At 41.2% G+C, this 12,047-nt stretch overlaps 2 protein-coding genes across 4 annotated transcripts in view; one reads left to right on the top strand and one right to left on the bottom strand.

The window, feature by feature from the left end:
- LOC127602290 (uncharacterized) overlaps positions 1–12,047 on the bottom strand; it is a 180,000-nt gene that overhangs the window by 78,528 nt on the left and 89,425 nt on the right. The window lies entirely within an intron of this gene.
- The window catches only part of slc4a5a (solute carrier family 4 member 5a), a 53,999-nt gene that overhangs the window by 38,979 nt on the left and 2,973 nt on the right, over positions 1–12,047 (top strand). For all 3 annotated transcript variants that reach the window (XM_052068201.1, XM_052068198.1, XM_052068199.1), the window contains 13 exons: positions 1,607–1,781; positions 2,393–2,526; positions 3,256–3,527; positions 4,907–4,941; positions 5,263–5,454; positions 6,061–6,174; positions 7,394–7,555; positions 8,357–8,535; positions 8,664–8,736; positions 9,675–9,743; positions 10,745–10,918; positions 11,177–11,344; positions 11,429–11,487. In XM_052068201.1, coding sequence (XP_051924161.1) covers positions 1,607–1,781; positions 2,393–2,526; positions 3,256–3,527; positions 4,907–4,941; positions 5,263–5,454; positions 6,061–6,174; positions 7,394–7,555; positions 8,357–8,535; positions 8,664–8,736; positions 9,675–9,743; positions 10,745–10,918; positions 11,177–11,344; positions 11,429–11,487 — 1,806 coding nt within the window. The remainder of the gene's footprint in view (positions 1–1,606; positions 1,782–2,392; positions 2,527–3,255; positions 3,528–4,906; positions 4,942–5,262; positions 5,455–6,060; positions 6,175–7,393; positions 7,556–8,356; positions 8,536–8,663; positions 8,737–9,674; positions 9,744–10,744; positions 10,919–11,176; positions 11,345–11,428; positions 11,488–12,047) is intronic.

The raw sequence follows: 12,047 nt of genomic DNA on the forward strand, positions 1-12,047 counted from the left end.
CCGCTCCCCACACACACGCACAAACAAACATGCATTTATCTCAGCGTGAAAAGTTGTTTCTTTCAATTTTCTGTCAGGCCAGCTGCGCCTCAACATTTTGACAGTGTATGTATGATTTGAGACTTGCCTGGAACAACAAAACTAAACATTGGCTTCACTTCCCAAATTCATTCATGAAAACCAAAACCGTAAAAAGGGACCGGACAGACACAATCTAAATTCTCTCATTACAAAGATAATATTCCCTGAGTTTGATTGCCAGAGAGTTATTAACTTGATCATAAATGAAGTATTGTGTTTGTAGTTTGGAGTGGTGTCAAACTGCCCTCCTCCGCACTGCAACAATACTGACAGTACCGGTCCAGAAATTTAGAAACAGGGGCCAATGTTGGACGTGAACTTTAGGAGTGGCCAATCAGACTATTCATCCATTCAGTTCGTAAATGCAAACAACAATCATTTGCATTACCTTTGATAAAAAATCAGTTTGAAACTACCCAAAATGTCAACATCACGCATCTCAACTCAACTCAGGTGTATTTATAGAGCACTTTCAAACAGCCATCGCTGCATACAAATTGCTGTACATGGAGCAACTAACATCCTCATACAACCGCTGTTCTCCTAATTGTACATATTACTCTTACTCAATCAGCCACTAAGTCACGAATAAGTTGTTCAAACTGATCAAGAATGAATAATCACAGAGTTGTTTTATAGATTATAATGCATCTGTTGGAGGCTTATTTGTTAATAAAACACCTAGGCTGAGCGCTCAGGCAATGACTCTGCTGACCATGCCAGTGGGACTGCTCACACGCTGCCAACGCAACTTAAATCATTTCTAACAAACAAGCCAGCTGGAAGCAGCAAAATAAAAATGCTAATGTGTGTTTTTGATCTGCATTCTGCACCACTGAGTTGTGTCATAAAATGACCTCTTATATATTATGGGGGCCCCACGGTGGTCGACTGGTTCGCATGTCTGCCTCACAGTGCAGAGGTCGTGGGTGCTAATCCGGCCCCCGCCTTTCTGTGTGGATTTTCTCCGGGCACTCCGGTTTTGTCCCCCATTCCATGCATGGTATATTTATGTCACATTAAATTGTGCCTTGGTGGGATTGTGAGTCTTGGTATCTTTGTGTGCCCTGCGATTGGTTGGCAACCAGTTCAGGGTGCCCCCCACCTACCGCCCGAAGTCAGCTCAGATTGGCACCCCCGTGAGGATAAGCAGATCAGATCATGGATAGATGGATATATTATGGGAAATGTAATTTTTTCATGTTTTTTTTTTATTGTTTTAAGACAAATAGCTGAGTCTTTGCCTACCCACTCATAAGGTGTGAACGTAAACAACCAGTGACCAAGTAAATCCTTTCTTTGTCTATTCATGAAAATTGGATGTGGTTTCATTTTGAGGTGAATGAATAAAAATGGATGATGTTATCTTTGCAATGTTTGAATTTTGATCCATAGACATCTCTTTCAGCCTCACATTGTGTTGTCACTGTTGTGCACAGATGTAAAGAGGAAGAAAATGATGAAAGGATGTATTACTGCACAATTCACCACCTGCTTGACTAATGGTGTCTGGTTTATGTAATAGCTTCTGTGGAGGATTGTACCTGGACATAAAGCGCAAATTGCCTTGGCTACCCAGCGATTTCTACGAGGGTTTCCACATCCAGTCCATTTCAGCTGTGCTCTTCATCTATTTGGGCTGCATCACGAATGCCATCACCTTTGGTGGCCTTCTGGGAGATGCAACAGAAAACTACCAGGTAAAATACCACATACAGTACATCCTAATATCTTGTTTTGCTGTTCTTTACATTTAAACGTTCTTTTTGATTATGTCTCTTTTTGTTTCCTTGAAGATGCGTGTACTGTAAATTCATGAATTGGTTCAAGTTTGTACCATTTTTGCTCTTTACATATTTTAGAATAAAATTAAATGTATTGATATCTTTGGTACATTTTGAGTATTTGCGGAATTCAGTTTTTGTGGTTTTTATTTATTTTCATCATGGTTATATCTTCTCATATCAGACAATATTGAGGAAACACAATCATTTGCATTATTAAAAAAAAAACTTCAGAATATATATTTGGATTTACATTTATTATTAAAGATATCCATTATCTCGAGACAAATTAACATACATTTAAAATATCACCAGAATCATTTTTGCCTTAACTGTACATGTGATACCAGAGACACAAGACAAAAAAACAGCTACAAACCAATTGATTGTATCGCTATTGTGACCGTAGAGTAAATGTTTCCTCTTCATTCTGCGTTTCCTGTTTACTCTTTTTGTATTTTAGCTCACACATAGTCATCCTCCTCCGACAATGTTATCTGTCTGTCCCTCTTGTCCTCCCTCAACAGGGTGTTATGGAAAGTTTTCTTGGTACAGCTCTGGCCGGCTCTGTGTTCTGTCTCCTCGGGGGTCAGCCTCTCATCATTCTCAGCTCAACTGGACCCATCCTCATCTTTGAAAAGCTCCTGTTTGAATTCAGCAAGTGAGCCTTTTTCCCCAACGACTGACACTGAATGAGGGTATTTAATCGCGGGATCGGGACGGTACAGGGGAGTTCACAATTTCATAGGAGCAGACACAAGCAGCATTCCAATTTGTTTTCTGTACCATGTTGAGTGAAATACTGAGAGTTCAAGACGAGAAAGGGGGCGATCGACCGTTCAATAAGTGAGTAAAGTAAATAAGTTAATTTCATCACCTGGCCTCGCTGTACGGCCTTTCACGGAGAGTCAGCTGGGACAGGCTACAGCTCACCTGAGACCCGAATGAGGACAAGCGCCAGACAATAAAAATTGCGGATAATGATTGTGATTTTTGAAGCGAATAAGGTTGACATTGAAGGATAATAAACAACGTAGACAGGAAGGAGGCAATCTGCTTCCAAGCATGAACACAACCAGAGCAACAAAACAAATTCAATGTATGTCATTTTTAATTAGCACAAGAAGGCATCCATTTCAGTGTGGTGATTTCACAATGTTGGATAAAAAAAAAATCTTTGCTATACATTCAGCTCATCATCAAATTTAAGGTCATAAACTTTCACCCAATGTCCATTTTGAAGGGATTTTCAGACAACTGTTTGGCATATCTTTTCTTAGGTGGTAACAAGGTGGAGTTGGCCTTGAGGGGCTTTAGCATTTGACTTGGTGGAGCTTGACTGCTTTCATCCATTCACTCAACACGCTTCCGTGATTTCTGCTTCCTAAAGGAATAACAACATTGATTACATGGAACTGCGCCTGTGGATAGGCATCCACTCATGCTTGCAGTGTTTCATCCTGGTGGCAACCGATGCCAGTTACATTATCAAGTACATGACACGTTTCACTGAAGAGGGCTTCTCCAGCCTCATTTCCTTCATCTTCATCTCTGATGCCATCAAGAAGATGGTGGGCTCCTTCAAATACTACCCCATCAACACCAACTTCAAGCCAGACTACGTCACCGCTTACAAGTGCGAGTGCTTGGCGCCAGACCCGAGTGAGTTTATCCCTTCTTTCAGGGACGAGTACACTCATCATAAAAGTTGGGACATGAAGCATGACTTGCAGTGTGTGTGTGTGGATGTGAACTCTCCCAAAAATATGACTTGTAACACATTGATCTTTTTGACATTACTGCCGGTCAGTGACAACTAATGCCATTTTAAATAAGCGCACATGCTTTTGTTGGATTTTCATACCGAATTCATAGTTTATCGTACATAATTGCATTCAAGGTTGATTTTCAAAACAAACAAACAAATAAAAACATTCAGGCAAGCCCGAAGGGAGAAAAAGTGGTATTGATTTGTAACGAATAAAGGTTATCTTATCTTATCTTATCTTATCTTATCTTATCTTATCTTAAAGATCATGGCTGGCAGGGGCCCAAGAAAATACCTATTGCACTTTGCAGCATTGAAGTGGCCGGACCCAATCCGTTGCAGCACCTGTAGTGCCATTTACCATGCTCCCTTGGGCACAGAATGCAGCGCTATAGAAACAGCTCCATTCGTGGAATTATATTTCTTAATGTGTAACTTTGCGAGATGTATAATGACAATGATTATCAGAGAAGTCCCAGGACTGGTGTCATTTAGGATATATTTATATTTTAAACTACAAACTGCAAGTTTTCCCTTTTGAAGTAAGCCCCCTGGAGTCAATCGAGCGCTTTCCCAGCATTCTTTGCCACACCTTCATGGAATCCTTGGAGGATTCTTCCGCGATCCTCCGTAGCTCGGGTGTCATGGCCAGCTTGCTATCAAAACGATGTCAAACGGGTCCCCTTGAAGATGCCCTTGAGCTTAGGAAAGCGAAAAATGTCACACGGAGCCAGGTCAGGTGAGTAGGGAGGTTGCTCCAGTCGGCATGGTGAGGCAGTTATGAATTGTCCTGCCACATTTTGATCTCTTCTCACGCATTGAGTGAAGCAAACGCGCAGTATCGTTGCAGACGTGTTGGCTGATTTTCTGGCTCCCTTTGAAGAGGAAAACTCTTTTTGTAGTTTTTGTCATTTATTCGTAGTTTGTGACACCAGTCCTGGAACTTTTCAGACACCCGTATTGATGAAACACAGATGGACCGTAAAACATGTTTTTACAAACATTGATTTTTGTAACTGACTTGTCTCTTGTTTGTTTTTGGCATGCTTATACAATTTGGCTGTCCTCTCTTCAAGTAAGTCCCCTTTTTTATTGGACGGCATGCCCCCCTCAGGTTTGCGTTCTGCTGTATTCTGATTATGACGTTGTACATTTCTTTTCTATTCCCTTCTGTTCCCCTCCTCGTCTACTCTTTATGTCTCATTAAACCCTCGGCTTCAACATGTCATCTCCAACTCACAAACAGTGGCTGCAATGATCTTCAATGGTTTAGTTCCAATGCCAGATAACAGCTCTAGTGTCTCTGGGGTAAGTGCTTATTTTCAGAGTTTTCATTGAATACTTTATTTCGCAGCCATTCATTTTAGGTTGAAAGTAGAGTCCCAATGACGGGTGTGCCGTTTTTCCTGATCTTTCCTTGTGATTGGAGGTTGTTTTGCTGTCCTGTTACTTTCTTTCCTTTATCACCACCCATCCCAATAATCCTCACACTCCCTATGTCATGCGTGTTGTTGTTTATTTGGGAAGGAAAAAAAAACAAAAAACATTTTAATTCAAGCACCTTCCTTTTTTTCCCCCACCACCAACCTGTCTTTATCTCTGCACCACTGCCACCCAACCACCCCGCAGTTGAATGTGACAGCTCTGGACTGGAGCCAGCTGAGTAAGAAGGAGTGTTTGAAGTACGGGGGGTCTTTGGTGGGAAATTCCTGCAAGTATGTCCCAGATCTGGCGCTTATGTCCTTCATCCTCTTCTTTGGAACATACTCCATGACCGTCACGCTCAAGAAGTTCAAGTTCAGCCGCTACTTTCCCACTAAGGTGACCAAGCAACTCTTTAATAGTTGTACAATGTCTCTTGTTAAGCAACCCAACTTGTATTCAATATTTTTTGTACAACCTTTCGAGTCAATCACTGACTTCCAATTATTTCCATAACTGTCAATGATAATTGTGCACTTGCCTCCTCATGATGAAACTGCTCCAGTATAATACACTGTTACAGAAACTGCAATAAATGTTTTTTGGACAGCGGCAATATATTTAGTATACAACTTACTAATATGTACAATCAATTGGAGACCTTCTTTTAATCATTTTCCAGAGGGCGAGTTCCAAAATTCTAAAGGTTTGTTCCCATCCAAAGTGCAGAAACACTGTGACTACGTATGACAATGCACCATCATGATACCCGAGTGGAAATCAAAACAGACTGGACAACTTTGCCAAACCACTGCAAACAGTCACATCTAACAAATAGATGTTCTTTATCCTGGACTTGTTTAACACCAACTGCGTTCGGAGTTGCCTGTTGACATGTCAACGACTAACCTTATTTTCCATGTTTTTGGTCTGACCTTATCATATGTGTTCAGTTGTCTGTTGTCATACTGTTTTTTTTTTTTTTTTTGCTGTTGTTTTGTCCAGCTTAGGAAACTGATCAGTGACTTTTCTATCTTCATGTCAATCATGACGTTTGTGGGCCTTGACATGCTGATGGGCCTTAAAACTCCCAAGTTAATTGTACCAACAGAATTCAAGGTATCGCCTATATTTCTTCTTTTCCTTGCTCCTTTCCGCACCCCTACCCCATTATTTTCCTGCCTCATTTGTTACGCATCCTTGAGTCGGTCAAAATTGCCCTTTTCAGAACATTTGTATCTGATTTTGTGCATGAGCTTTCGATCATTTGCATCGGGTGGGAAATTAAATGGTTTGATCCTCACTGTAATGATGCAGGTATTAAGAAAGTTTCATCTGTCCTCTTAACAGCTTCCTGTAAAAATCTGGCACATCATGCCAAAAATAGCTGCAAGGATAAAGACAAAAGTCACATGCACTCAACATGTTTCCAGCGATAGGTTGCTTTTAAAGACTCTACTTTCACCACTTGTTGCTTCACGGGATTGCACGCATGCTGTTGTTTGCTTGTCGGTATGAATGCACCAGAAGCTTTCATAGAATTCTGCCATGGTTGGATGGCTGTATAGCTACGTATTGTGAATAGCTACTTGGGAATCCTTTGATTGTATTCATTTGAATCCATGATGAAAATGGCCATCCGCGCAAAAAAATTAAGTCGGGTACAGAATGAGCAAGCAATTTCAACATCTAAATATTGGCATAACAAAAGAAAATAGATATAAATTCAATATTAGATATAAATTCAATTCTAACGATCCAGAATGATCTGGATTGGAGTGGATCCCGCAAACACAGAAAAGGATAAAATCTTGGCACCAAAAAGGTTTATTTGCGGAAAAAAAAGAAGAAATCACATGACGGACAAGGTTCAAATAATGACGCTGGTACAAATAACCAGGTCAAAAACGAGAAAGACAAAAAGTGCTTGCAAAAGGTAAGAAGATACATGAAAGTAGCCTGGCACAAAAGAACAAGAGGACCAAATCGTGTCTAACACAAACTGAGAATAATCTTAAAAATCTGAGAATTTTACTTACATGAAAAGTACAAAAGCGAGGCAATCGAACTATGGCGCAAAAATATGGAACATCTAAAAAAAAAAAACTGCAACTCTAACAATGGCGAATTATATGTACGACTCTGAATGATAAGAATGACAATCTTTAAGTAGTCCGGTGATTATGATGGTGGATAGAAAGTTCTGCTCTCCCACGTGCTGGATACTAACAGAAACGGAATCATGACATAAATAAAAACCCTGACTAGATCGTGGAGTATTTAACGACATGTTTGAGATTTGAATGTGGGAATGAAAGGTATTCTTGTCTCGAACTAGCCAACTCGGCCTGATCGTGGCTGGCTGGTGTTGCCGTTTGGGAAGAACCCCTGGTGGGTTTACTTGGGCAGTTTTGTCCCTGCCCTTCTTGTCACCATCCTCATCTTCATGGACCAACAAATCAGTGCCGTCATTGTCAACCGCAAGGAAAACAAACTGAAGGTATGTACTGTCGGTCTACTTTTGATAGCATACTTCTCTTCCTGTATCCAATTCAACTCCTGAGCTTCTCTTATACATGCAAAATATCTTAAGTACAGTAGCTTGAAATTTTTAATCAAGAATCAAAATATTTTAAGTAAAAAAAGTGACAGATTTCTATAAATAATTAAACACGACTGAAGGTTTGTCATTACTTCTAAAGCCACAGGTGATGTTCAGAATATGGCGCCACATTTACAGCATTTACTCGCCTTCGATAAGTGGAATCCCCAACAGACGTGTGATTTTGAATGCAGTCTGACACAAGATGATTGAGGTCGTTGAGACAAAATGTCATCATGTTGCATTTCAGATTTCATTCCTGCCTTGGATACAGAGCTATCTTTGTATGGCCATTTATGCATAGTGTGTAATTACTCCAAATGCCAAATCAGTTTTTAACCTCTATACATTTTCAGGCATTTATGTTTGGTGTCATTCTAAAAATGTATTCAACATTTTCAAAACTATCTCCATAAGGCTTAATAACAGTTTACTTGACCTGTAATAGGTTGAACATTGAATCACTAATTGATTTGCTCAGTAACTTTTGCACTTTATGATCCAATTATTCAAGTAAGTCTTTGATCCTTAGGTTCATTCATAAACAATTTAAATAAGCCAAATGTTCTCCTTTTCATAACGGAGACTTCGCACGGACCTTTGTCTCATCTAGTTCCAGTACATAAAAAGCAAAGATGCAAATATATGAAAAGCAACAGCATGCTGCTAATGAAGATCCTGTGCCTGTTGTCTCGGCAGAAAGGCTGTGGCTACCATTTAGATCTTTTCTGGGTGGGGGTCCTGATGGCCACTTGCTCCTTCTTGGGTCTGCCCTGGTATGTAGCTGCCACCGTCATCTCTATCGCCCACATCGACTCTCTGAGGATGGAAAGTGAATCCAGCGCTCCCGGAGAGCAGCCCCAATTCCTTGGAGTCAGGTCAGCGACAGTCAAAAGCAATTTGCATGTCCAGTATAGGTATCTGGGTTTTTACCTGTGGAGTCTAATCCTTTGGTAAAGTTATTTTCATGTTTTAGATGTATTTGCCAATCATTTTGAATTTTCAGAGAACAACGAGTGACTGGCATTCTGGTGTTTGTTCTCACTGGGGTCTCCATCTTCCTTGCTCCAGTGCTAAAGGTAAGAACACTGGCAATAAGGTGCTTGTGCTTTCAGACAATGATTTGAACAAACCACCTGCTAGAGGACCCTCCGTCCTCTGCCCCCCCCCCCCCCCATGACAATTACGTCATCACAGCCAATGTAGACTGGTCTCTAATTCAACTTATGTGGCCGCTAGTGTTTGGGTGTGCCTATGCCACATCACGTCGTACTTAAAAAGGGTTTCCGGTCGGAAAAATACAAAAAAACAAAACAAAAACCACCACTCATCTAATCTTCTCCATCTTCAATAATAGTTCAGAAGGTTATGAACGGTTCTTCAGAAGGTGAACATGCATGATTGGCAAACTGGTCCTCTCCCTTCTCCCTTCTATTTTGCGTACTCCTCTGAGCGTCTAGTTCAATTATGATGTCTGATTTCTTGAGCACCGCAACTTTCTCTGTGCATTCAAGACATGTCGCGATGCCCCTGCGCTCAAAAAACATTCCGTCTTCTGTTTTTATTGAAATTTTCTGCCCTGGTCACGGATGAATGGATGTATATTCAGATGTGATATGTGATTGGAATGTATTCGTCTTTGCAGTTCAGTGTTCTTGTTGTCGTCACAGAGTACTGTATTTGTGTTTGTTTTGACCATCTGTTCCTTAGTTAGATGCCCACTCCGTGTTTCATGATTCTGGTGGGGTGTACGATTTTCCCGCCTTAAACAATGAAAAGAAATTGCATGTTGTTATTCTCATTTGGTTCGTGCACAACGTCTCTCTCTACTGGACATGGTTAAATTATATCCAAATGACTGCTCTGAAAAAGGATCAGTAAAACAACTGAACTCATGGTGGCTCGAGACTTATGCACTACTGGATAGTAGCTTTTATTTTATTCCTCATGACACACTGTGGGTGGTTAATCATCAACTGCTTATGTTGAATGAATTCTTTGTGATTCCTCTCTTCAGTACATTCCGATGCCGGTGTTGTACGGCGTCTTCCTCTACATGGGAGTAGCTTCCCTCAGTGGAATCCAGGTATTCGCAGTCATTCTGATTTCCTTTTTTTAAGTGCAGAGCAGAAAGCAAACAATTGCAAGCTGCTGAACAAACCAACCAGCAGGCAGATGCTCATTGAAAGAAACTAAGTGTACGTAACGCATATAGGACGTTTCATGCACTCACTATCCACATTGTTATTGTGCAATTTAAATTTTGTTTACATTTCAAAAAGCGATCTGATACTTTTTTTTATGCAGTAGTCTTTCCTACATATAGAAGAATGTTAGCTTTGGATCCACACTGTCAGAGTGGATTAGTTCAGTAAGACAATAAATACATGGGTTTGCAGTGCACCGCATTACACTGAGGACGGTTTCAAATATTTTCACTCCGCTGGGGTGGCATGGCTCAGTGGTAGAGAGTATGTTTCCTCAGCACAGGTTACGGGTTCGATCCCCAGCCGTTGCGACTATGTTGAAGTGCCCTTGAGCAAGAGAGGGAACCCCCCCAGTTCCTCCTGATCAGTAGGTGGATAAAGTAATAATGTGAAGAGCTTTGAATACCCGAGATATAAAAGTGCTCTACAAATGACAGCCCATTGACCATGAGCATCTCATGTTCCTGCTCTCAATAGTTTAATCGATATCTCTTAATATGATAGTGTGCAGGGCTGTACAATTAGCCTTTTGAGAGTACCATTCCAAAGTAAATTTAAACATATATATTTTTAATTACATTATGCTAGAGTATTTAAAGCTGAGGCTTTTCAAAATCTTCCAGGCTGACGCTTATCATGCACAGCCAGTCAAAGCTGTGACACATCAGCGAACTCCCCAAATTTTCAGTGATTGCTCATTCATTTTATAGGTTCTGCATTCAATTAACTTCTTCTCCCTTTTGCCACATGCTTAAATAATTCATGCTGTTATAATGCATTCCGTCGGGACCTGTATAACAAGTGACCCAAGATAACTTTTGCAACAATTTGACCGGGTGTTTGAAATTGACACTACCTGGTTTTATCCCCCCATCCACAGTTCTGGGACAGGATTAAATTGTACATGATGCCATCCAAGCATCAACCTGACCTCTCCTACCTGCGTCATGTTCCGCTGAGAAGGGTCCACCTGTTCACCTTGATTCAGATCATATGCCTGGCTGTACTCTGGATACTCAAATCTACCTTTTTAGCTATCATCTTTCCAGTTATGGTATGTCATAATCATTTTTTATTTTTTATTTTGCACACTATTGTTATGAGATTAAATGTCCTGCGTATGCTCCAGAAGTCCTCAGATTCATTGCTCCCGCGAGCTATTTATATTCAGTATACATGTGATTCATGTTTATGCCATCTTCAAATGCCATCCAACTACATCATATGAAGACCATAACCTGTCCATGAGACAAATGTTGGTGAGAAAATGAAAATTTGTGTGTGCGTTCAACCTTGTTGCGTTGAACTTCAGATCCTCGGTCTGATGGTCGTTCGCAAAATGCTGGACATGGTCTTCTCCCAGCATGACCTGGCTTGGCTGGATGACCTCCTGCCAGAGAAAGAGAAGAAGAAGAAAGATGATGACAAGAAGGGAGGGAAAGACAAGAAAAGGCCCAAATTGGAAGTCAGTGAGGAGGAGGTGAGAAATATGAGCTTTTGCTGTCCCCTGCAGGCCACAACTGATCTTGTTTTTCTTGTCTGTCCCTGTATTATTGATTTCCAGGATAAGTACAGCCCTTACGCCAACCATTCACCAAGTTCAGATTCAGACTTGGATCGCAGGTACTGTGTCCTCAAACTGCACATCCCCTACAAAGATCTGGTCTGTCCTGATGTTGTACAGTCTGAGTGGGGAGCGTACTGCCAGCCCTCTGCCACACACCATGTTCTTTAACACCCCCCCCCCCCCCCTCCACACACACACACACACACACACACACATTGTTTGTGATTTTCGTGAGTGCGTTTAGTGGCACACTCGTATAGTGGAAATACTACTGGAAATCCAAGTTGTGGTGATCAAAGCATTGACCTAGAGTGGAACCTCTGAGGTTCTGTCTAAACCAGGGGTGCCCAAACCTTTTGGAGCAAAGATCTACTTTTCGGTCAACCAACCTCCCGCAATCTACCCGTTATCGCGCACACGCACGCACATGCAGACGCATGCCAGGATGAGTAACAGCCTGACACGTAGTCATGCGACGCGCTTTTGCAGTCTGTTAACTATCGTAGCTGACACGTACCGTTTTAAAGTGCTTCCCTCAGCCTTCTAGATTCCTGTTGTTTGCCTGTGCCGGTGAGTCGGTGAATTGTACACGAAACAAACTCTAAATGAGAATAAT

Source organism: Hippocampus zosterae, chromosome 6, assembly GCF_025434085.1.
Source record: "Hippocampus zosterae strain Florida chromosome 6, ASM2543408v3, whole genome shotgun sequence".
NCBI classification, from domain to species: Eukaryota; Metazoa; Chordata; class Actinopteri; order Syngnathiformes; family Syngnathidae; genus Hippocampus; species Hippocampus zosterae.